At 41.3% G+C, this 22,746-nt stretch overlaps 4 protein-coding genes across 4 annotated transcripts; 3 read left to right on the forward strand and 1 right to left on the reverse strand.

Annotated features, from left to right (window-relative positions):
• Nucleotides 1-6: 6 nt before the first annotated feature.
• Nucleotides 7-4,995, reverse strand: LOC139931092 (proteasome subunit beta type-7). The gene is made up of 8 exons (XM_071924494.2): nt 4,858-4,995; nt 4,455-4,542; nt 3,836-3,933; nt 2,598-2,738; nt 2,220-2,335; nt 1,665-1,723; nt 996-1,147; nt 7-451 (listed from the first exon to the last, which is right to left on the reverse strand). The coding sequence occupies exons 1-8, from the start codon at nt 4,917-4,919 to the stop codon at nt 340-342; spliced, it is 828 nt and encodes a 275-aa protein (XP_071780595.2). The 5' UTR covers nt 4,920-4,995; the 3' UTR covers nt 7-339.
• On the forward strand, nt 4,929-9,039 carry psmb12 (proteasome 20S subunit beta 12). Its single transcript, XM_071924493.2, has 6 exons — nt 4,929-5,069; nt 5,535-5,605; nt 6,009-6,140; nt 6,397-6,526; nt 7,675-7,819; nt 8,316-9,039. The coding sequence occupies exons 1-6, from the start codon at nt 5,022-5,024 to the stop codon at nt 8,441-8,443; spliced, it is 654 nt and encodes a 217-aa protein (XP_071780594.1). The 5' UTR covers nt 4,929-5,021; the 3' UTR covers nt 8,444-9,039.
• A 390-nt stretch (nt 9,040-9,429) lies between these two features.
• Nucleotides 9,430-14,453, forward strand: psmb9a (proteasome 20S subunit beta 9a). Its single transcript, XM_071924488.2, has 6 exons — nt 9,430-9,695; nt 9,905-9,972; nt 10,202-10,333; nt 11,572-11,701; nt 12,560-12,701; nt 13,337-14,453. The coding sequence occupies exons 1-6, from the start codon at nt 9,645-9,647 to the stop codon at nt 13,462-13,464; spliced, it is 651 nt and encodes a 216-aa protein (XP_071780589.2). The 5' UTR covers nt 9,430-9,644; the 3' UTR covers nt 13,465-14,453.
• Nucleotides 14,454-14,776: 323 nt separating this feature from the next.
• On the forward strand, nt 14,777-22,282 carry tap2a (transporter associated with antigen processing, subunit type a). Its single transcript, XM_078290459.1, has 11 exons — nt 14,777-15,326; nt 15,890-16,004; nt 16,496-16,626; nt 17,404-17,609; nt 17,998-18,195; nt 18,373-18,501; nt 19,216-19,404; nt 19,852-20,025; nt 20,123-20,282; nt 20,754-20,890; nt 21,536-22,282. Exons 1-11 carry the CDS (start codon nt 14,804-14,806, stop codon nt 21,740-21,742), a joined length of 2,169 nt encoding a protein of 722 aa, XP_078146585.1. The 5' UTR covers nt 14,777-14,803; the 3' UTR covers nt 21,743-22,282.
• The last annotated feature ends 464 nt before the right edge of the window (nt 22,283-22,746 follow it).

Consider the following 22,746-nt stretch of genomic DNA (forward strand, 5'->3'; position numbering starts at 1 on the left):
CACCCACACACACATCACACACACACATCACACACATGGACACTGTAGTATCACCGTAGTATCCTGTAGTATCCTGCTTTACTACTGCAGGTTTTTCTGAATAATTCCCCATCAATGTGGAGCCAAAAAAGTAGCAGCAGTGCAGGAACCATGTTGGCAACTTCTATGTTGGCTGCATCTGTAGCCTGTTCAAGATGATTCACCCCTAATATTCAAAATCTGTAAATAATAATGTAATAAAAACTGATGACTGTCTCTTGCCCCGTTTCCAAAGAGTTGAACATTTCTACTTTTAGAGAAGTGTGATGGTGTTTATGCGGTGTGGTTGTTGGGCGTCACTCAGGCTGTATCCATCTGCTGCACCGTCTCCTCTACAACCTCCAGCTTTAGGGGAACTATTTTCTCAGTCAAAACTGGTGTTGTGCCTGGACGGTACTTGTATCTCCTTTTCCTATCAGGGAGGGAGAGAGATGGAGAGAACGATTTTAGATTAACTGTTGAGCTAATTATCCTTTTAGTGAATGCATTAAAACCAATCAACAACCCTGACTGAGTCTTTTAGTGCACAAGATATGGGACCCAAAATGTTGAGAGAGTAGCCTACTGTAAGCCTGGGTTTGGGGACCGTGTTGGGGAAAGTTACTTGTAAAAGTAATTAATTACATTACTTTGTTACTTACTTTAACAAATTATGTTACATTACTCAACTTAAAGGTTAGTTGTATTAACTTTTAATAAAGAGTTGCCAAGTGTGTTATTGATTGTTTTAAAATGCAATGCTAGATGTTTGCTCTGTTTTTAAAACAGTAAGCCGATTAAGAATTGAAAAGCAAAAGCGTTAAGTCACAAAAAGTAATCTGAGTGCTCTAATGCGATACTGACTAAATACACTCAATTTGGATCCATGATTGAATGAAAAAGGTTTTTATCACCACCATCACCCATACAATTCAGTTCAAATCAACTCATACGCTGTGACTGAAAGCGATCACTACCTGCTGTCTTTATACTCTGACTCCTGGTAGGGTCTGATGTAGTCCACTCCTTGTCTGGTAATCACACAGATGTCGATGTTGTTGCCTGAGCCGAGGTCACTCATGATGCCCGCATGGATGGCATCACGCACCAACTCCTTTGCCTGCTCCAGCTGGGGAAACAGAGGGATACGAGGGAAACAGAGAGAGAAACAGAGAGGGAAAGAAGAGGGAGAGGTAGAGAAGAAGACAGGGAAACAGGGAGAGTGTGAGAAAAAGAAACAAAGGGAGAATATGAACAATATAGAGAGAAATGTATTTGCTTTAAAACCCAACTACAGTGGATGTTAAAAGTCTACACACCCTTTCAACTTTTCTAGGTTTAAGTGGCTTGAGGCCTGAAATTAAAACCCATTAACTCAGACTTTTTTCACATTAACTTTTTGGATAGAATAACCAGCAAAATAAAGATCAGGTCTTCTAATTTCTGACAATGTATTAACAATGTAAACCTAAAGCACATTGTGCACACACTTCAATAAATACTTGGTAGAAGCACCTTTTGCTTTGATAACAGCAGCAAGTCTTTACCAACTTCTGGATTTAGGAATTTTCTCACTTTCTTCTTCTCAAGGCAACTAGAAAATTTGAAAGGCTTTTAACGCGCATGTATCTGTCCAGGTGACCTACCTCCATGTCGGGTTTGAACCTGTCCTCTAGGATCCCGAGGGCGGCCAGGTCACCAGATCCTGCATGAACACAAAGTAAAGTCAGCTGAAACAGAGACGGGATGCAGTCTGTGTGTAAACAAAATGTGTAACAGCAGTAAAAGTAAATGTATGATGTAATTTGTATATAAATGACATAATGGGAGTTAAGGTAATAATCTGCATTTTCAACATTTTCATACAAATATATATCAATTTTACTGTCTATCGTTGATTGCTATAGCACAATAGTGATTCAACCTATAGCCAGTTCATGAAAGATTTTGCTTTTTTTTTTAAAGATTATTTTTGGGGGCATTTTTGCTGTTTACATGGTACGCGCCTTACACCACTGAGCCACCAGGACGCTGAATGAAAGCTTTTACATTTGCTGTTCTAATCTGAACATTTATATGAACATTTATATATAATATCTAAGACATAGTATGTATAATGTAATTTTTAGATAAATATGTACTAGGAGTAGAAGTAAATGCATTAAGTAATCTTTCAAGGTAAACAGTGTCATGTTGCATACCCATTGAAAGGTAAGGCACTTTATTCACGCTCCCATAAGGCCCCACTGTGTACAGGTGGCTCCCAGTGCAATCGACCCCTCCCAGTATAAGATTGGCCCCAATCTGGCCCTTGTACCTGAGGACCAGAGAGATGAAAACATCCAGTGGGAAACTTGATTAATACTAAGATGTGCTGATTGTACAGTTATCCAAATGTGTCCAAATGTGTCTGGATTCACACACACATGCACCCTTTCACACACACATACATAAACACTAAAACTCTGTACACAATCAACACAGACAAACACATACCCACAGGTGCCGAAAAACACACACATACACAGATACGTACGTGAGCATACACACACACACACACACACACAAGCAACACACACCTGTACAGCATATCCTGTAGTATGTTGACGGCCATGACCATGCGAGGGTTCCTCCCGCTGTTCAGAGAGAAGATGGTGAGGTTGGAGGAGAGAAGATCTGTGGTCTTCTCTGTATCTGCTGCGGTACCTGCTCCACAGCAACTGGAGAGAGAGAGAGAGAGAGAGAGAGAGAGGAGAGAGAGACAGAGAGAGAGAGAGAGAGAGAGAGAGAAGAGAGAAAGACAGTGAGTGAAGGGATAGGAGAGAGAGAAAGAGATGGATAATAGAGAGGGGACAGGAGAGAGTCAGAGAGGGAGAGATTTAGGAGAAAAAGAGAGAGGGAGAAATAGAGATACATAAAGACAGATGAAGAAAGAATAGTTGGTAGGATGAGAGAGGGGATCGAACTTTAGATCTTTTTTATTTTTGCAAATCAAATATAACATGGAAAGTGTAAAAATAGATCCTAAGACACTGTTAAAAAAGCAGCTATTGGCAATGTAGCTTCCATATCTGGGCCCATTTTGTTGTTTGCTGGTGTATTTCTCTTCTTCCCGTGGATAACTGGCCAAACACACACGACATAGTGTCACGTCAAGATATTTCCAGCAGCTACAATGCTAGCAGATTTTTTATCAGCTATCAAAAACATCAACAGTAAACGCCAGAAGGTTTCAGAATGAAAGCTTCTTTCTAGAGCCGCCATTTTGCACAAACGTTCAACAATCATACAGGGAGAAATCCATCGTAGAAGAGGAACAGAGACCAATTTCTCCACCCACATTAGCAGAAAATAGACCAGAATGCAATGCAGCCACATTGCGTTCTGCAGCTTTGTGGATCTGTCGTTGGTAGGCTACCGTGTGAAAAACAACGCCCTGTTCAACAGCTTTTCTCTGATTTGAACAAGCAGGCATAGCACACCACAGCATTGTTCTCCACTCTCAACTTTTGTTGACTGGAAAAACTTAATAGGCTATTGCTTTCTTCACCTACACATACAGACACAGAGAACGCCCTTGTCTGGGGGTTAGCAAAAGGCATTCTGGGAAATGTAGGAAATCACTAACTGAAGTAGAAGCAGACGAGGCAAGTTGAGGGAAAGTGGGTTTAACAAAAAGGTAAATTACAACACTTCATCACAAAATATCTCCTGGAATGCACTGAACATCACAGACTGAGGATATTTAACAGTGTAAGAGTATCTGAGGGTGGATTTTTCCTTTAACTGGTTTCAGTCCAGCGCTCATGGCACTCACTATATATTTGGAGCAATGTAATGGATCTTGGCGCACATCTTGTCCGCCACCACTTCACTGGAGGTAGCTCTTGTGTCTGCTCCCAGCACCACCCCATCCTGAATCAACACAGACAAATTGGGATGTTATTAAGACAAGTAAAATTTTATATTCCTGAAATTATATGTAAATTCATGATGTGGTTTTAACCAACGCATTCATCAGAAAGAAAGTGCTTTTACGGAGCGACAAAGGACATAAACATGGGTAAAAACAAAGTGACATTCTCGCACCCTCAACAACTGCCCTGAAGATGCCCAGGTTGACCAAGGCACTGAACCCCAAAACTACTCCAGTGTTTATATGAGTCAAATTTAATGCTTTCAGTTAAATTAGCACTGACTGTGGTTGTACTGAGCAGCTCCCAATATGTGAATGTGTGCAACTGTATGAATGAAACATGATGTTGCTGAGAAAGAGGATGCATGCTCATCAAACCTTCCCTGGAATAAACAAAAGTGTAAAGAAAATGTACAAGGCAGGTGAAGGAAACTCAAAAGACGAGCCTGTGTGTTTCCATGCACCGCACTACTGTAGTTAGTTATCCAGTGTACAGTGTGTGTACCATTGTATCACTTGCCTTAAACACCACTCCTGCTATGGTGGTGCCTGTCTTCAGAGGTTTGGGTGCCTGTCCTCCCTCAAGCTGACCCTCCAAAACAGCATTTCTAAAGAGAGAGAGAGAGAGAGAGAGAGAGAGAGAGAGAGAGGTGGGGGCGGGGGTGTATTGATGTATTTAACAATTGATGAACGCATGAAAATACATGCAGAGTTAAAATAAGTGAAGTGCACAGATACAACACTGTAGTTTATTCCTTGGATGTGTAAACTGATAAGACCCCAAATCGGATAGGGAAAAAAGTTACTTTCACTTTTGATCCCGATGAAAGCTTACTGTGAACGGAGAATTGTTTCATTTTTATTTGCTTCTTGTTGCTATAGTCTGTTACTGGGGGAAACATATAAAGAAACTCAAATCTTACCTTGCCGCGTTGTCGAAATTAAACCCCGCTGTTGGGGTTTCGAGGACATTTGATAGCGCCATACTGGATCTGACTGCGATGGGACTGGTCCGCCTCGGTGCGCCTGAGGTCGCTGTTTGAAGCGTCACTTTCCTCTCTCGCTCTCTTTCGTTTTGGAGTGAAAAATGGAGAAACACTGTATGGACTCGCAAGTAAAAGGAGTCAGCACAGGGGTGAGTAAATCCGCACCAGGTTACTGTATCTCCGTCTGGTGATGCACCACGACATTATCCCGCGTTACTAACTGATAATTAATTTCGCGGATGAACAGGTGATGCCTGGACCTGATTATTATTAACCTAAAAACAACGTGAAGTTATTGCCTCGACACTACATGTGTGTTTTTGTATCAGGAAATGTTTACATGTTACCTTTTGGGCGAGTGTATTCTTTAAATTTCAGCAAAGAGAAGAGCTGGGTATACTTTCATTTTCAGATAATATCCTCCTCATCAAAACCATTCCTACATAGGACTCTAAATCCCAGAATTCATAGGTTAACAGTGGCCTGGTTTAATGAATAGACGTCAGAGTGGATGTGTCGCCCTGTAATGCTGAATAATGATATCACATTAGACTAATAGGCTACATAACAAAAATCACCACCACATCACTTTTTTCTCCACTTTTCTCCCACAGACCACCATCCTGGCAGTGACCTTTGATGGAGGCGTCATCATTGGTTCAGATTCAAGGGCTTCCATTGGAGGGTGAGGATGTTGTGACAATAAACAAAAACTGCCTTTACTGTCAGACATCTTCATACAGCAGATAGACCGCTAGATAATTCTATTGATCCCCAAGATAAACTGTTACAGTTCTAACACAGCAACAAAGGAAGGGTAAAATCATGCAAAACAAACAAGCCTGTTTAACTGATAGATGAAATTTAATTCACGAGTATGATGATGTGGAATAGAGAGCTTTTGAAGTGGAGAGAGAGCCAGAACAAGCCAACAGTTCCCCACAACATCCTCCACAGCATCATGCAATTTCACAAATTATGAAATCTGCTTAAATCTTGGTATTTTCCACATACATGTTCTCTCTCTCTCTCTCTCTCTCTCTCTCTCTCTCTCTCTCTCTCTCTCTCTCTCTCTCTTCGCTCTCTAGGGACTATGTATCTTCTAAGACCATCAACAAGCTGATTCAGGTTCATGACCGGATCTTCTGCTGCATGGCTGGCTCGCTGGCAGACGCTCAGGCCGTCCTCAAGGCCGCTAAGTTCCACCTGTCCTTCCACAGGTACCAGACGCACACACACACACACACACACACACACACACACACACACACATACACACACACACACACACACGTAACAGTGATTATTCACTTGTACAGATTAATCACAGGCAATACACAGACTCTCTCCCCACTACTACCACTATTATACTGCTAACTTACTGTAAAAGCTGCCCCTCTCTTATCTCTTTTGCTCTCTCTCTCTCCCTTTTATGTCTCTCCCACTTCCCCCCTCGTCTCCCCTCCACCCCCGCAGCATCCAGATGGAGAGTCCTCCGCAGGTGATGGCAGCAGCATCAGTCCTGAAGGAACTGTGTTACAAAACCAAGGATGAGCTTCAGGCCGGCTTCATCACAGCAGGCTGGGACAGGAAGAAGGGGCCGCAGGTTGGTAACAGTATGACAGCAGTCAGGTTGTAGCTGTTGATGTTGTAGTAGATGGTAGTAGTAGATTGTAGTTGTAACAACAGTAGTAGCTGTAGTAGTAGCAGTGGTAGCAGTAGTGGAAAGAGTACTAGTAGTAGAAACAGTGCTAGTACTTGTAGTAGTAGTAGTAGTAGTAGCAGTAGTAGCAAGAGTATTAGTAGTAGCAGTAGTATTAGTAGTAGTATTAGTAGCAATAGTAGTAGTAGCAGTAGCAGCAATAGTATTAGTAGTAGCAGTAGTATTAGTAGTAGTATTATTAGCAATAGTAGTAGTATTAGTAGCAGCAGTAGTAGTAGTAGCAGTAGTAGTAACAGTAGTAGTAGTGGTAGCAGTAGTAGTAGAAATAATAGTAGTAGCAGAGGCAGCAGTACTACTAATATTACTAGCAGTAGTAATAGTAGCAGTAGTAATAGCAGTAGTTGTAGTAATACTCGCAGTAGAAGTAATAGTAGCACTAGTAGCAGTAGTAGTAGTAGCCTAGTAGTTGTAGGAGTAGTATTAGCACTATTAGTAGTATTAGTAGTACTAGTAGCAATGGTAATAGTAGCAGTAGTAATAGCAGTAGTAATACTAGTAGTTAGTAGCGGTTGTAATAGCAATAGTAATAGTAGTAGTTGTAGTAGTACTTTTAGTAGTAGCAGTTGTAATAGTAGCAGTAGTAACAGCAGTAGTTGTGTAGGCTGTGTACAGAGATTGTAAATCAAATCCTTTTATACTCATACAGAAGCAGGGCAGTGCTTAACAAGAACATACATATTCATTCAACTTTCCCTGGATGAATTAGGGTTATTTTAGTAATTCGGGGTGGAATTGGAATAAATGGTAACTTTTTTAATTTCACATTTTCCTCAGCTGTAGCAGTAGTAATATTCGTGCTGTGGTGGCCTAACACTGCTGAATGAATATAGCAGAAAACACTGGACTGTTTGCATGTTTTGTTGACATCTACATTTTAAGTATTAACGACACTGGGATTGAATCTGTGACTTTTCAGTTTTAGGTCAGTCTCTCTACCCATCAGGCCACGCTGCTGCTTTCTGAATGTCTGTTGCTGTATACAATATAGCTGCTGTACCTACTGTATATTCTCTATGCTCTGCCATCTCCAGGTGTACGTCGTGTCTCTAGGTGGGATGTTAATCAGTCAGCCCTTCACTATCGCTGGCTCAGGAAGCACTTATATCTACGGCTACACTGACGCCAAATACAAACCCAACATGACCAGAGAGGAGTGCCTACAGTTTGCCACTAACGGTACTATTGTGTTATCTTCTTCATGCACCTAAACTCCTAAACCTACAGTATAATACCTCCCTGTTTTATGGGGAAGTGGTTTATACTTTTGTCACATAAGTAAGGGTTAAGAAAAGCCATTCAGAGTTTAGAGTTAGATTCAAAGGAAGGAAGTTAGACTTAGATTTTAGAGGTTTGTGTTTTTACACACCCAACATCAGAGGATCCTACAGTGTTGTATGTACCTGTTTTATGGGGAATTATTTAGAGTTAAAGTAAATGGAAATAAGTTGTTAAATTTTTCAACTTTCAACTTTTGTTACTGACTTGGCAGGTGTAGTTAATGTTGTAGAAATGTTATACACTGCAAGTCTATGCATGTTGCCGTTGACCTATTTTCCCCCACCTCTCCTTCCACCGCTCCTCCTTCCTTCCTTCCTTCCTTCCTTCCTTCCTTCCTTCCCTGCCTTCTCTTTCCCTCCCTCTCGTTCCCTTACCTCTGTCCCTGTACTCACAGCTCTCGCCCTGGCCATGGGCAGAGACAACGTCAGCGGGGGCGTGGCTCATCTAGTGGTGATCACGGAAGCGGGGGCGGAGCATGTGGTCGTCCCTGGCAACAAGCTGCCCAAGTTCCACGATGAGTGACTTCCTTCAAACAGCCAATCAAGTTTTGATGCATTTGGAAAAGGGGGAATAGCCTGGAATAACGAGCCACAATTGTGCTTCCAGTTTGCACTGTGTAGGACATAAGAAATTTTCCTAGCAGCTGTATGCCCTTCCCTCCACCACCACCAGTTAAATCCACATCCTCTCACAAAATGATGCTGCATTCATCAAAGTGCGTAGGCTGGGAGTATAAATTCTCAGGCTAGCTTGAACTTTAGACACCTGAAAAAGAAGTCAACTGACTATTAATGAAAAACAGTCAGGAATCATATGTGGAATTGGTAGCATGATAAGCAATGGCCAGTTTAACTGTTGAGTCCATGCTATGTTCCTATGAGCAGACTAGTTTATTCCAAACTTATTTTCACCCATTTGTTTATATCCTTGAGTATCCATAGTCCTGTAATCTGTAACAGGATTTTCAACCCAGGGTTTCTATTACACACTAAATTCTTAAAATAGAAACATTTCCATTATGTGATGAGGTTCTGCTGCCATATCCAAACTGCATTGATTTTTTTTTTTGTTATAAGAGAATATGTGCTCATTAAAATAAATAGTCTTTTCTAAATCTATGTTGTTTCTCTGCTCTCTTTCTTTGCTTCCTGAGTTCTGAGCCTGAGACAATATTCTGGGATTATTTTATGTGTTGTTTCATATTTGTAAATTCCTATTTTAATGCTTTCTCAAACATTTACCCCATATCATTTTAAGGCTTTAAATTTTTTCTTGAGGATAGAATCTATTTATTAATATTTATGGCAATAGAAAGTGTTTATGGCACATACAATTAAAAAAAAAATAGCCTAATGCAGACACTCAAAGAGCACTCAATCTTCACTGAATTTGAATCTACTGTATGTTTGTTAAAATGAGTGTTAGACTGCTGCAAACAAACTATGACAGGGCTGCAGCTCATTGGCAGGCGAGTAACAGAATAACTTTCAATTTCGATTTAGTCCAGGAAAACATGGAGTCCGTCTGATGTGCGACAGGACTGATTTTACAAAAAGCCGTAAATAAATTGAAGCTGTAGAGGAGGTTGGGGACAACTGGAAAACAATATATAACCTGTACGGGTCGATTAAACGTCTGGTTACCGTTTGCTGCTGCATTTATTTCCCTGACTTCTCGGATATCGTCTCTTGTCGCTCCCTGAATCCTCTCAAAGTGCATCAACATGCTGGAAGAAACAGGACCTGAGTGGTTATCAGAGGAGGTGAAAACCGGAGTAAGTAGCTCAGGTTTTATGACAAGAAATATCTAATTGATCAGGAAGAGAAAGCTTGAATATCTTCCGAGAGACTTGGTGGCTTGTCTACTATGCGCAACACTGCACACATCCACATTTTGCAGACCTGCAGTCGAGGCTACATGCGGTATAAACAAAAGAGCTAAAAACTGCATTATGATTGTTTTTTTTTACCCCTGTGATTTCAGACAACTATCCTTGCCATAGAATATGATGGAGGAGTTGTGCTGGGATCTGACTCTCGTGTGTCTGCTGGGTAAGTCAGTGTGTGTGTGTGTGTGTGTGTGTTTGCTTGTATGCATCTGTGTGTGTGTCTGTCAGTATTAAGTTTACAGTAATTTTGAAACCTGTCAAGCATTCTTTTGCCTGCCTCTTCTCTCCAAAACCCCCTCTCCATCTTTCCCTTTTATAATTATCTTCCCTTATTTTCCTCTCCATCTACTACCCCCCCTCCACACCCCCTCCATCTTCATCCGTCCATCCAGAGCTTCAGTGGTGAACAGAGTGATGAACAAGCTGTCTCCCCTCCATGACAAGATCTACTGTGCTCTGTCAGGCTCTGCAGCAGACGCCCAGACCATCGCTGAGATAGTCAACTACCAGCTAGATGTTCACAGGTAAATACTCTGAAAGTAGATTGATGGGCCGATATTGGACTTTTATTTAATATCAGATATCGGCCTGTCAGTGTCGTCCACTCCCTCACTACAGCTATGTAAAAACAGTCTGTAAACTTGCTGAATGAAGCTTTATTGTCTTACCACATCTTATTCATTCACGTATCACATATTTATCCCAGAGTTTCCCCTACCATTGAATAGGTGCAGTGGAGAGTTTTAGTGTCCCATGATGGTCTAACTGCTGTTTCAGAGGCTTCTCCACCCTGCTAAGAGTAAGATTCTTGGTGAAACACTGGATACTATACAGAAAATTTCACTGAATGCTAACACTGAACATATTTTTTTGGCTAAATGCTGAAAATGGTCAAATTTAAAGTAAAAGTATCAGCTATCGGCAACTTCAGTCTAAAAAAAAAAAAAATATCCATAACCTTCAAAAACCCCTATCAGTCAAGCCCTAGTTATATTCCACTGTATTAGAACCATGACCAACACAAACAGGTTTCTGTTGCATTCAATAATAGAGCTGCAACGATTAATCGATTAATCGATTAGTTGTCAACTATTAAATTAATCGCCAACTATTTTGATAATTGATTAATCGGTTTGAGTAATTAAGAAAAATAAGTCAAAATTCTCTGATTCCAGCTTCTTAAATGTGAATATTTTCTGGTTTCTTTACTCCTCTATGACAGTAAACTGAATATCTTTGGGTTGTGGACAAAACAAGACATTTGAGGACGTCATCTTGGGCTTTGGGAAACACTGATAAACATTTTTCACTATTTTCTGACATTTTATAGACCAAACAACTAATCGATTAATCGAGAAAATAATCGACAGATTAATCAACAATGAAAATAATCGTTAGTTGCAGCCCTATTCAATAATACCTATAGTGCTTTTGCTAATCACACAGTGCAGAACTTGGCTGTTTCAGTACCAGCCTCAACTCATAGATTCTGTACTGCCTCATGCTGTGTGGAGGAGCTCCAGGTCCATAACATCAGACGTCATCCAACACCCTTGCTTGCAACCAGACACTCTGATTGATTCATACTCTCAAAGCACTGAGACCACTGACTCATTCAAAATTAAGAGTTGTGAACAGAATTAACATTTATTGAACAAGTCTCCTGTCCAAACTTTGAGGGTCAGAGACTAGACTCGAGCCACTTTCTCTTTCTCTGTTTGAGAGTCTGCTACAGCATGTTGTTAATGTCTTCCTGTGTCAGTGTTGAGATAGGTGAGGACCCCCAGGTTCGCTCAGCTGCCACGCTGGTGAAGAACATCTCGTACAAGTACAAGGAGGAGCTGTCAGCGCATCTCATCGTGGCCGGCTGGGACAGAAGAGCGGGGGGGCAGGTCAGTAATGTTGCAGCTGCAGCCTGGAGGTTTGAGGTTAGAGGGTAGAGAATCAGGCTTGTAACCAAAATTAATTTCTCATTACATAAACATTAATTATCCATTAAAAATAACATAGCTTAAGAAAAAAGTAAGGTTAGTATCATGGGTTTATAAGGGATTTATTCATGGATTGGTTTGTGGAGACACTAGAAATTAAGGGATTTTTTATGCCTTTTGTGCATGGTTTGGAGTTATTAATGGAAAGTTCCTGTCTCCCTGAATTTTACATTAAATTAGAAAGTAAGCAGTCAAACATTAAGGGGTGTTTAAGGTGGTGGTTTGATGGGGTCTCCTCCATTAATAACTCCCTTAACTAGTTTTAAGGGGATATTGCTTGAATTAAGGGGTGAATTAATGTAAATGTAAGGTTATTTTAAGGGATTACTGGTTAGTAGAGGACCAACAGTAGAAGACTGTGGTTGTACTGGGCAGCTCCCAGGTGTGAATGTGTGTGACTGTGTGAAACTGAAGCAGGGCGTGGCTGAAATAGAGCGTACCGTTCAGTTTACCTTCCCTGGATGAATATATAAAATGTTAATTTCCAAAGTTACTTCTAAAACATACGATCTGTTTTGTCTTTGTTACATAACAAGTGTTCCTGTGTAGCTTAATAGGTAGAGCATGTTATTAACACTTTCAGAGTTGAGGGTTTGATTCCCACTGGGGCCACCCATGCCAAAAAAGTATGCAGTTGTGGTACTGTAAGGCACTTTGAATAAAAGGGTCCACAGCCTACTGTATGGTATAGGAGTTCATACAGGAAGATTTTGAAACCTTGTTTCCTCCTCTCTCCCTTTGCCCTTTGACCTCTCTCAGGTGTTTGCGACCCTGAATGGCCTCTTGACAAGGCAACCTTTTGCAGTCGGTGGTTCTGGCAGTTCGTACGTCTACGGGTTTGTTGATGCCGAGTATCGCAAAGGCATGAGCAAGGAGGAGTGCCAGCAGTTTGTTGTCAGCAGTAAGTGATTTCCCACAAGTCAAATGGAGTGCAGTGCAGCCTGTGGAAGCCCATTCCCGCCACTCAATAAAATAAAAAACGACTCAATAGTGACTTTATTTCTCACAATTCTGACTATATCTCAGAATTCTGATTTTATCTCAGGATTCTGACTTTATATCTCGGAATTCTGACTTTTTTTTTTTCTCACGCAAAAAAAAAAAAGTCAGAATTGTGAGATATAAAGTCAGAATTGAGTCGTTTTTTATTTTATTGAGTGGCGGGAATGGGCTTCCATAGAAGCCTGTTCAGAAAGAGACAAAGAAATGTGGCAAGTAGTACTGATTGTCATACGAAAAGCTATTATGATATTATTACATGGACATGAACGTTGTGTATTGTGTCTTATGCAAACTAGGCCTAGGCTTGTCATTTGATCCATTTCTCCTGTCTCATCCCCTCATCTATTCTCTCTCTCTCTCTCTCTCACACTCTCTGTCTCTCTGTCTCTCTCTCTCTCTCTCTCACTCTCTCTCTCTCTCTCTCTCTGTTTCTCTGTCTCTCTCTGTCTCTCTCTCTTTCTCTCTCTCTCACACACACTCTCTCTCTCTCTCTCTCTCTCTCTCTCTCTCTCTCTCTCTCTCTCTCTCTCCTAGCTCTCTCTTTGGCAATGAGTCGTGACGGCTCCAGTGGAGGCGTGGCCTACATCGTCACCATCGATGAACACAGCACAGAGGAGAAAGTCATTCTGGGAAATGACCTACCCACCTTCTATGATCAATGATCAATATAAAGTTTTGAATTTTTAGAGCTCCCAATCACTACACTATGCAAAGAGTGTAATTAGGTATTTGTTTTCTTCACATATCCCCGTGACACACACACACATAACCTGTAACTCTCTGTAACCAGAGTCTGAAATTAACTTTTTGGCTCAGCTGCCAAGGGCTGGTAAAGTAAAAAAAATATATACTTTTACTGGCCAAAATAATTATATATATATATACACTTAATGTATAGAACCATGTACCCTGTGTGAAAATTAAAACTTGCTCACTTCATCATAAAATGCATCAAGTTTGTAATTCATCATGAAGTGCAAGAGAATTCAAAATTATAAGAGAGCATTTTGAAGCTTGTGGCAGGTGACCCTTATTGATTTACCTGCCAAAGACTAAATTTACTGGCATGTGGCGCTTGCCGGTTGTTAATTTTGGACCCAGCATGTAACTCTAACATGCTTATGCATCTTACCAGAGGGGCCGGGGCAGAGGGTGGACAGTTTGCAGCATTCCTGAAGCGAGTATGGGTTCATCGTCTTGCTCAAGGACACTTCCACAGGGTTAGACATGGGGATCGAACCTGTGACCTTCCAATCACAGGAGAAAAAAAGGATAACAAAAAAGTGAAGGACATGTAAATTAATCTTACTTGTTTAAGGGGCTGTATAACAAATTAAGACATTTAGTAGTCCTACCAGTTAAGGAAAATACCCTTTTTGTCTACAGTCAGCAATCTGTTTTTCATCCCAACATTCACTTCCCCCAGGCTATTTTCCAGCCAACTAGATTTTTAGAATAGATTTGGACCTCCAGTTGATGGTTGGTCACCTGCCTAAGTGGCTAGTGGTACATTGGACAAATTTAGCAGCCACAGCTTAAATTTACAATCGTATGTATTATCATATAGTGGATGTATTCACAATGAGTTCCCGCATATCGATGCCTATTATGTGAGCTTTTTAAGAAAATAAAAGCAATGTGTTGAAACTATTTTGAAACTGCTGTTGTCACTTTTACTTCGTACTCTACTGCAACCGTTGTTTACAATGAACCATCGGCCAATAAGCAGGCTTTTCTGTTGGTATAACATTGCCTAAACAGTTTATTGTATACTGAAGGTTATGACTGCAGTCTTCATCCCATGATGATGATGATGATGATGATGGTAGTTAGGGGGAAGAGGATGAGGAGTAGGAATATGTAGGTAAATATCCTACTGGAGCCTCAGAGTTTCAGGGAAACCCCTGGTACTTGCAGAAAATGAAACTGAAAGTAGACGAGAACAAACATACCGGTGCTAGCTGCAGTCGAGGGCATACGAGGACAACTGACACGGATAAAATGGCAGATTACAGAACAACAATAACCCGTAAAGTTGTTGCTTTAACTTTAGCAGTTTGCGTCGACCTGTCACTGTTTTACGCAGTGGGGTTTGGGGTGAAAAGTCACAGCGTGTCTGGAAACCTCGCGCGTCTCTGGGTTGTTGCGGCTCTCCGGTGCTCGGCACTAACTGTTGTGTCTCTGCTCATCCTGGGACCGCTCAAACCGGTACTAATTCGTTATATAGCGGCACACAGCCTCCTTGCTGCGGTGTTTGAGACCGGGATCAATGTGCTGTACGGGGGCAATGAGCAGAGCGCATGTGGGTTGTTGGCGCATATACACTCCTGGTTGATGTGTACGGCAGCGTCGCTGGCTGCTGCCCTGTTTTGGGAAATCAGCATCCCGGACACCGACGATGAAGCGGCGGGGAAAGAGAAGAAGCAGAAGGCCAGGGTGCTGTTTGTGAGAGTCCTCCGCCTGTACAAACCCGACCTGGCTCTGCTGCTAGGCGCATCTGTGTTCCTGACACTTGCTGTTGTGTGTAAGTTGGCTGAATGTGATGATGATGATGATGATGATGATGGTGATGATGATGATGATGATGATGATGGTGGTGATGATGATGATGATGATGATGGTGATGATGATTATTATTGCTATTATTTGTGGGTAATGCAATGAAGACGATGATGATGTTAAGGGAAAGCGAAGCAGGGAGACGATGTTAATGATTCATGACTCATTTTTGTACAGGACATTGAAAGTAACTCAAAGTCCTTTGCAAACATTTTTAACAGTACAGGGTCATGAAAGAAAGGCAATAACATAAACAACATAGTCAAAGGCAAAACACCAGAAATAATGTTTAAAAAGTGGAAAAAGTATGTATAGAAAGTAAGTAAATTTAACATGGATGGACAGTAGGAATAGAACCAGAAACCCTGGCAGAGTTGGTGCTCTGTTTTATGATGATGAATGATGATGATGGTGATTTGTGTGTATGCATCTGTGCTTGACTCTGTGTGTGTGTGTGTGTGTGTGTGTGTGTGTGTGTGTGTGTGTGTGTGTGTGTCTGTGTGTGTGTCTGTGTCTGTGTGTGCTCAGGTGAGATGTTCATCCCATTCTACACTGGGAGAGTCATCGACATCCTGGGTGGTCAGTACCAGTCTAATGAATTCCTCACAGCAGTCTTCTTCATGGGCCTGTACTCACTGGGAAGGTAAGACAATGTATTCCTCTACATTCATCCACCTACATATTTGTATGGCTTACCAGTAGAGTTTGATTGTTTCTTTGATTATTTCCACGTCATGATCTGAGGTGCCCTGCCCATGCAGGCTTACAGCAGTAGTAATAATAACTGTGTTTGTATAGCACTTCTAATAAAGTTATAAGTTAACTGCTGTTAACTAATATTAGTGTGCAATATGTAAAGGTTTTGGATCAGTGAACTGTCCGTGAAGGTTCTGTCAAAAGTCATTGATGTGTTTGTGTGTGGTTGCGTGTGTGTATATGTGCATGTACGTGTTTGCATTTTTACACTTGTACATTTGCATGCATATTTGTATTTGCATATTTTTGTGCTTGTGTCTTTATGCATGCACATTTTTTGGTGTTTTGTATTTATGAATGTGTGTATGTGTGTGTGTGTGTGTGTGTGTATTGCTGCCTCTGTGTGTGTGTGTGTGTGTGTGTGTGTGTGTGGTGCAGCTCTGTCAGTGCAGGCTGCAGAGGGGGTCTCTTCCTCTGTGCAATCAGTAGCTTCACATGCAGAATGAAAGTCAAGCTGTTTGGGGCGCTGACCAAACAGGAAATTGGATTCTTTGAGGCCATGAAGACAGGTAAGGCTGTTATACTATAATGTGTAATCATATAAATAAATAAATACATATGTCACTGTACCCACTGTTCATAGAGAACACATGGTAATTATGTGTGAGCTTAACAGAACAGAACAGAATAGCATAAATATCCGATGACCTGCCCAGCCCAGCACCATAATGTGCATCATCATGTCAAGGGACATCAGCCTGATGAGCAGAGAAGTGGCACAGAGCAGGACAGGACAGGACAAGACAGGACAGGACAGGACAGGACAGGACAGGACAGGACAGGACAGGACAGGACAGAAAAGGACAGAGCAGGATATGACAGGATAGGACAGGACAGGACAGAACAAAATAGGACAGGACAGAAAAGGACAAAACAGAGCAGCACAGGACAGGACAGAACAGGACAGGACAGAATAGGATGTAACAGGACAGGACAGAAAAGGAGAAAACAGACAGAAAAGGACAAAACAGAACAGGACAGAACAGGGTAAAGTAGGACAGGACAGAAAAGGACAAAACAGACAGAAAAGGACAAAACAGAACAGGACAGAACAGAACAAGACAAAACAGGACAGGACAGAACAGGACAGGACAAGACAAGACAAGACAAGACAAAATAGGACAGGACAGAAAAGGACAAAACAGACAGAAAAGGACAAAACAGAACAGGACAGAACAGAAAAAGACACAACAGAACAGGACAGGACAGAATAGAATAGAGCAGTACAGGACAGGACAAGGCAGAAGCCAATTTCTATTTTGCATAATGTCTGGTCTTCTGTGTAGGTGAAATCACATCCCGGCTGTCCAAAGACACCACCCTGATGGGAAGAACAGTGCCTCTGAACGTCAACGTGCTGCTGAGGACATTCATCAAGACCCTGGGCATTATCTCCCTAATGATGAGTCTTTCCTGGAAGCTCACGTTCCTCGTGCTGATGGAGACGCCCATCACCGGCCTGATACAGAACATCTACGACATACACTACCAGGTAAGAGCAGCTTAATACAAATGTCTAATTAACATTGAAATCTATGGCCTTATGTAACATCTATAATGTACATTACTAGGAAACATTTTTTAGGCATTTTAACTGATCCACTTATCCAGAGCGATTTAAATTTGAGTGAGCAGGTAAAGCTTCAAGTCCATTTGTTGCACAGATCTGATCCTTACATTGCAATACAATTTCTCCTTGGTGTTATCATGAAGAGTTTAAACATGAGATGTTCTGTGCTTCTGTAAGTCCAGTAGTTTTAATTAGAAGTACAATCAGCAATGAGATCAAAATCTACTCTTAAAATTAGTTTGATTGGTTAAATTGGGATGAAGTTATGAATAAAAAAAAAAAAATCTCAATCTCCTTTTGTTTTCCCCAGAGACTGTCCCAGGCAGTACAGGACTCCATTGCTCGTGCAAACGACGCAGCGAATGAGGTGGTGTCCGGTATTCGGGTGGTGCGCAGCTTCAACACAGAACAAGGCGAGGCCCGTCGCTATGACGACCGGTTGATGAACACACACAACCTGAAAACCCGCCGGGACACTGTCAGGGCTGTTTACCTGCTCGCACGGAGGGTGAGATGTTTGAAAAAGCTATTTTTTGTATATTGGTGTGTCTTTTTTGGAGAGTAGGTGGTGTTGATCCTATTGTTGTAGATTACCTCATTTAACAATGTTTGTTTCTGTTTCTGTGTGTGTGTTTGTGTGTGTGTGTGTGTGTGTGTGTGTGTGTGTGTGTGTGTGCCTACATAGCTGACAGGGCTCGGCATGCAGGTGGCCATGCTGTACTATGGCAGGCTGTTCATCCGGAGGGGTCAGATGACCACTGGCAACCTGGTGTCCTTCATCCTCTACCAGGGGAACCTGGGAGACAACATTAGGGTATCAGCAATGAAATACATTATAATGGAAATACATAACACTCTCTGGGGTTGTAGTCAGGGTTAATACCAAATAGTGGTGACTGCTGGTTTTTGCAGTAGCTTTTAAGTTTGTCTGTTCCAGCAGACAACAGCAGCTGTTTAAGGCAGGGTGACCCACCACATGTATTCAGTGATAGGGATACATTAGATATCGATATACAATATTTAATAAAGGCCAATATCGGCATGATAGTATATCACTCTAACCATAGTACTGGCTACTTTGGTTGGTGGACTAAAAAAGTCAGTCTCCTGCTCTTGTTAGAGTGCTAAGATATGAAGGGTTTCATTCTGAAATCTATGTATTCACTGTGGGAAAATAAATGTTACCTGATGTTCATTGCTCAATATCTCATATCCCCTTTTCTCATAGTTAAAAAGACATTTTATAAACATACATGTACCTGCTGAGAAATAAAAAATAAGAAATGTTCCAGTGTATGCAATGATGTAGGTGGGTAAACTCCAGTCAGTGATCATCATAAAGCAAACAAGCACCAGTATAAACACAGTATGAAGTATAAATAAAAATATATATGAACCAAAAAAGGCGGATGAACTCTATTTAACAAAGCAAACGGTGGATACTTCATCCCTGATTGTATGTACAAATGAAAACGTCTCTTTTATAAGTGATTAATTCAGTGACCCTGACCTATTACCGTCCTTCCAGACACTGATCTACATCTTCGGCGACATGCTGAACTCGGTGGGGGCTGCTGGGAAAGTGTTTGAGTACCTGGACAGAGAACCTCAGGTCAGCTCAGAGGGAAAACTCGCACCTGATCACCTGACAGGACACGTCAGCTTCCACCGCCTCTCCTTCGCCTATCCTTCAAACCCCGATAAAACAGTGCTGCAGGTGAGGTTTGACTGACAGCTTATGAAGGAGGTTCTTCAGTCAGCTTACAATTCTGTTTGTTTTTTTTTAAAACAAGAGTAACAAGAATGAAGGAAAGAAAGAAAAACTGTCATGGGGCTGTTCCCCGTTGTTCAGTATCTTTTAATCTGTTTTTTCAATTCATCTACTTTTTATTTATTCATTAGATTAGTTTTAGACAGGATGAAAATAGTAAGGGACAAGGAACAGGGGGAGTGGTGTCCATTGACCAGGAAAAAAGTCAAAATTTCATCACAATTTACTCAAATTCTTACAGTGATTTATAAATTCATAGTCAAATTAATTACAGTGACATTTACTTGAATAGGAAGTTGCAATGGCAGTTTATTTACGATCCTGTCTCTCTATCCAGTGTATAAATACAGATGTTGATCATTGTCTCTTGTCATTGTCTCTTCCTTGTGTCAGGACTTCTCTGTGGAGCTGAAGCCCGGTCAGATGACGGCGCTGGTGGGTCCGTCCGGAGAAGGAAAGAGCACCTGTGTGAGTCTGCTGGAGCGATTCTACGAGCAGCAGAACGGAGAAATCCTATTGGACGGTCAGCCGCTGAAATCCTATGAGCACCGCTTCCTCCACAGGAAGGTAATGTACAAGCGAAAATGTCAATCTTCAGTGCTTTTTGCATATTTTTCCTTATTTATTATTCATTCATTCAAGCTGATGAGAGTGTGTTTAACAGATAGCCGTAGTGAGCCAGGAGCCTGTGCTCTTCTCTGGCTCCATCAGAGAAAACATTGCCTATGGCCTTGCTGACTGCTCATTGGATGAGATCCAGGAAGCAGCGCGCAAAGCCAACGCCCACGACTTCATCAGCCACCTGGAGAAAGGCTACGACACAGGTAGACGAGATTCATTTACCGATAAACAGATCTAACTATCCCTCATGCTATTTAAATTGTTTAAGAGCCCACATAGAAACCTGCTTTGGATGTTAGAGGAAAGTGGGGTGAATGAGAGCTGAATTGTTATTTGGTGTAAGATTTATTAAGATTTTATTTATTTTGAGGATTCATGCAGATTTCATTATGCTCATTAGGGCTCTCATGTAGAAGAGAGCTAATGCCAACTCTTTGATAAATTAGGGACATTCATGTTTTTCATGCTGACATAAAAATAAAGACTGTAGTTAAACATGTTTATTGTGACTGCTGAATGAATATATAAGTCAACATATTTTGAGAGTGCTAACTATCGCTCTAGTATTTAAGAGTTTTCAGACCCTTACATCTCATTTAGTCTTTCACTGGTTTTTGAGTTGAACACCTCCAGCCTCTATTGATTATGGTTTTGTCATATTGTCTATTTCTCAGAGGTGGGTGAGGGAGGCGGGCAGTTATCCAAGAGCGAGAGGCAGCGGATCGCCATTGCCAGAGCCCTGGTCAGACAGCCGCAGGTCCTCATCCTGGATGAGATCACCAGCTCTCTGGACACTGACAGCGAAGCCAAGGTACGTTACTGCATCTTCTAACACATCCTTGTGTCCTTGAGGGCCAACAGTCTGCGGGTACCAGCTGATAGAACAACTTCAGCTAGAGACAAGGGAGCTAACTGATGAAATCAGCTGGTGTTGTGTTTGGTTGCAAAGAAAAGCTGCAGACTCTTGGGCCTCCATGGCACACGATTGGAGACAATCTAAGAAATGTTGGCTGCAAGTATGCAACAGTGGCCTCAATAATAGTAGGTCAGTTCTATCTAAATTAATAAAGTCAATATTTTGTGGTTTTTCAAGAGATTCTGCAGAAGTGTAAATGTGTGCTAATGGCACTTGTCTCACTTGACATCATTGCTCAGTTAATAGTTAAGAATTGCCCTATTGAGACCAACTTAATGCACAGAACATGCTTGCTTTAGGGCCCTTAGCACGATAATCAGGGCATGCAATGAAGCAATGAAATCATAGCGTATTGTTAGCACACAGAGCACTAAGCGCTCAAAGTTAACAATAGTTCAACTAAAGAGTATCTCACCTCAAAAAGGTTTTTAATAGTTGCTGAACAACAAGATCCATCAACAGGTGTTTTGTGCTGCTAAAGAAGAGTTGCCTGGTGGACTCAGGAGCTAATACCGTATTTCTGTCAATGACTCTACGCAGGTTCAGCAGGCCCTGGCTTCTTACCCCAACCAGACCCTGCTGGTGATCGCTCACAGGCTGAAGACCATCGAGAAGGCACATCAGATTGTCGTGATTGGACAGGGGACGGTTCAGGAGCGAGGGACTCACCACGAACTAATGGACATGAAAGGCAACTACTACAAACTGAGAGAGAAGCTCTTCACCGAGGGAAACTCGCCACAGTGACCGAATACTGTCCCTCTGGTTATGCTGTAGTGTGATGTGCTGTGATGAGCATTATTCAGTATCTCTGCGCTGTGTTTTTGACAGCAGCACTATAGAGAGATGCCTAATGTTTAGTGACCAACAATACAATACAACGTTAACTTCATAAAAAAAATTGTGGAAATTATGACAGCAAGATACTATATGTAAAAAAGGTAGAATCTATGTAAATATTGAATTCAGATTGTTTAATGCTGTGTTTGTGTGGACACAGGCACTGAAACTTTGACAATGGATCAGTATGTTTTGTTTTTTTCTTTCCAGAAAGCTTTTTGTGTTTCTAAAACAGTTTGTTCCAATGTAACGGTGGATAGTATCCATTTGTTGGTATTTATTTTGTTGAGTCCAATTTTGGTAAGAAATGGGATATGCTATGTTAATTTAAGCAAAGAAAATACAAGTGTCAAAGGTTGCTGATACATAGATCCCCAATGTTGTTTTGTTTCTATGATAAGTTTTCCATTTCATTTAGTTGTATTTGGTAAAGATGAATAAAAGTCTGACAAGACAGCATGCAGTTGTGACGTGGATTGTGCATTATAGGCTACCACAGATAGATAAATAGATAGATAGATAGATAGATAGATATGCTATTTATAAAATTAAATTCTCTCAGCAGCAACAAACTTGGGAAACAATGATCAACATTAAAAACCTCACGTCCCTGTGCTGAAGGATCATAAACCTTCATTAATGATAAGTACCTATAAAGCAAAGGTCGCTTTATAGGTACTTCCCAAATTAAAGATTGATCAACAGTGTGATTTTGGATCTTAGTCAATGACTTCATCCGGCAGGACTTCAGTCAAATCTCACTTCAGAATGTTTCTTGGACACTTGACTTTTAACCCTTTGTGGCACACATCTGATCACATCTTCTCATGGCTGCCTGAACAGGGTGGGGCCACATAAAACTGGATTTTCCATTTAGACAAAGTCAAATCAAAAATATTTATGAAGTCCTT

This window comes from Centroberyx gerrardi, chromosome 19, assembly GCF_048128805.1.
Source record: "Centroberyx gerrardi isolate f3 chromosome 19, fCenGer3.hap1.cur.20231027, whole genome shotgun sequence".
Classification (NCBI taxonomy): domain Eukaryota; kingdom Metazoa; phylum Chordata; class Actinopteri; order Beryciformes; family Berycidae; genus Centroberyx; species Centroberyx gerrardi.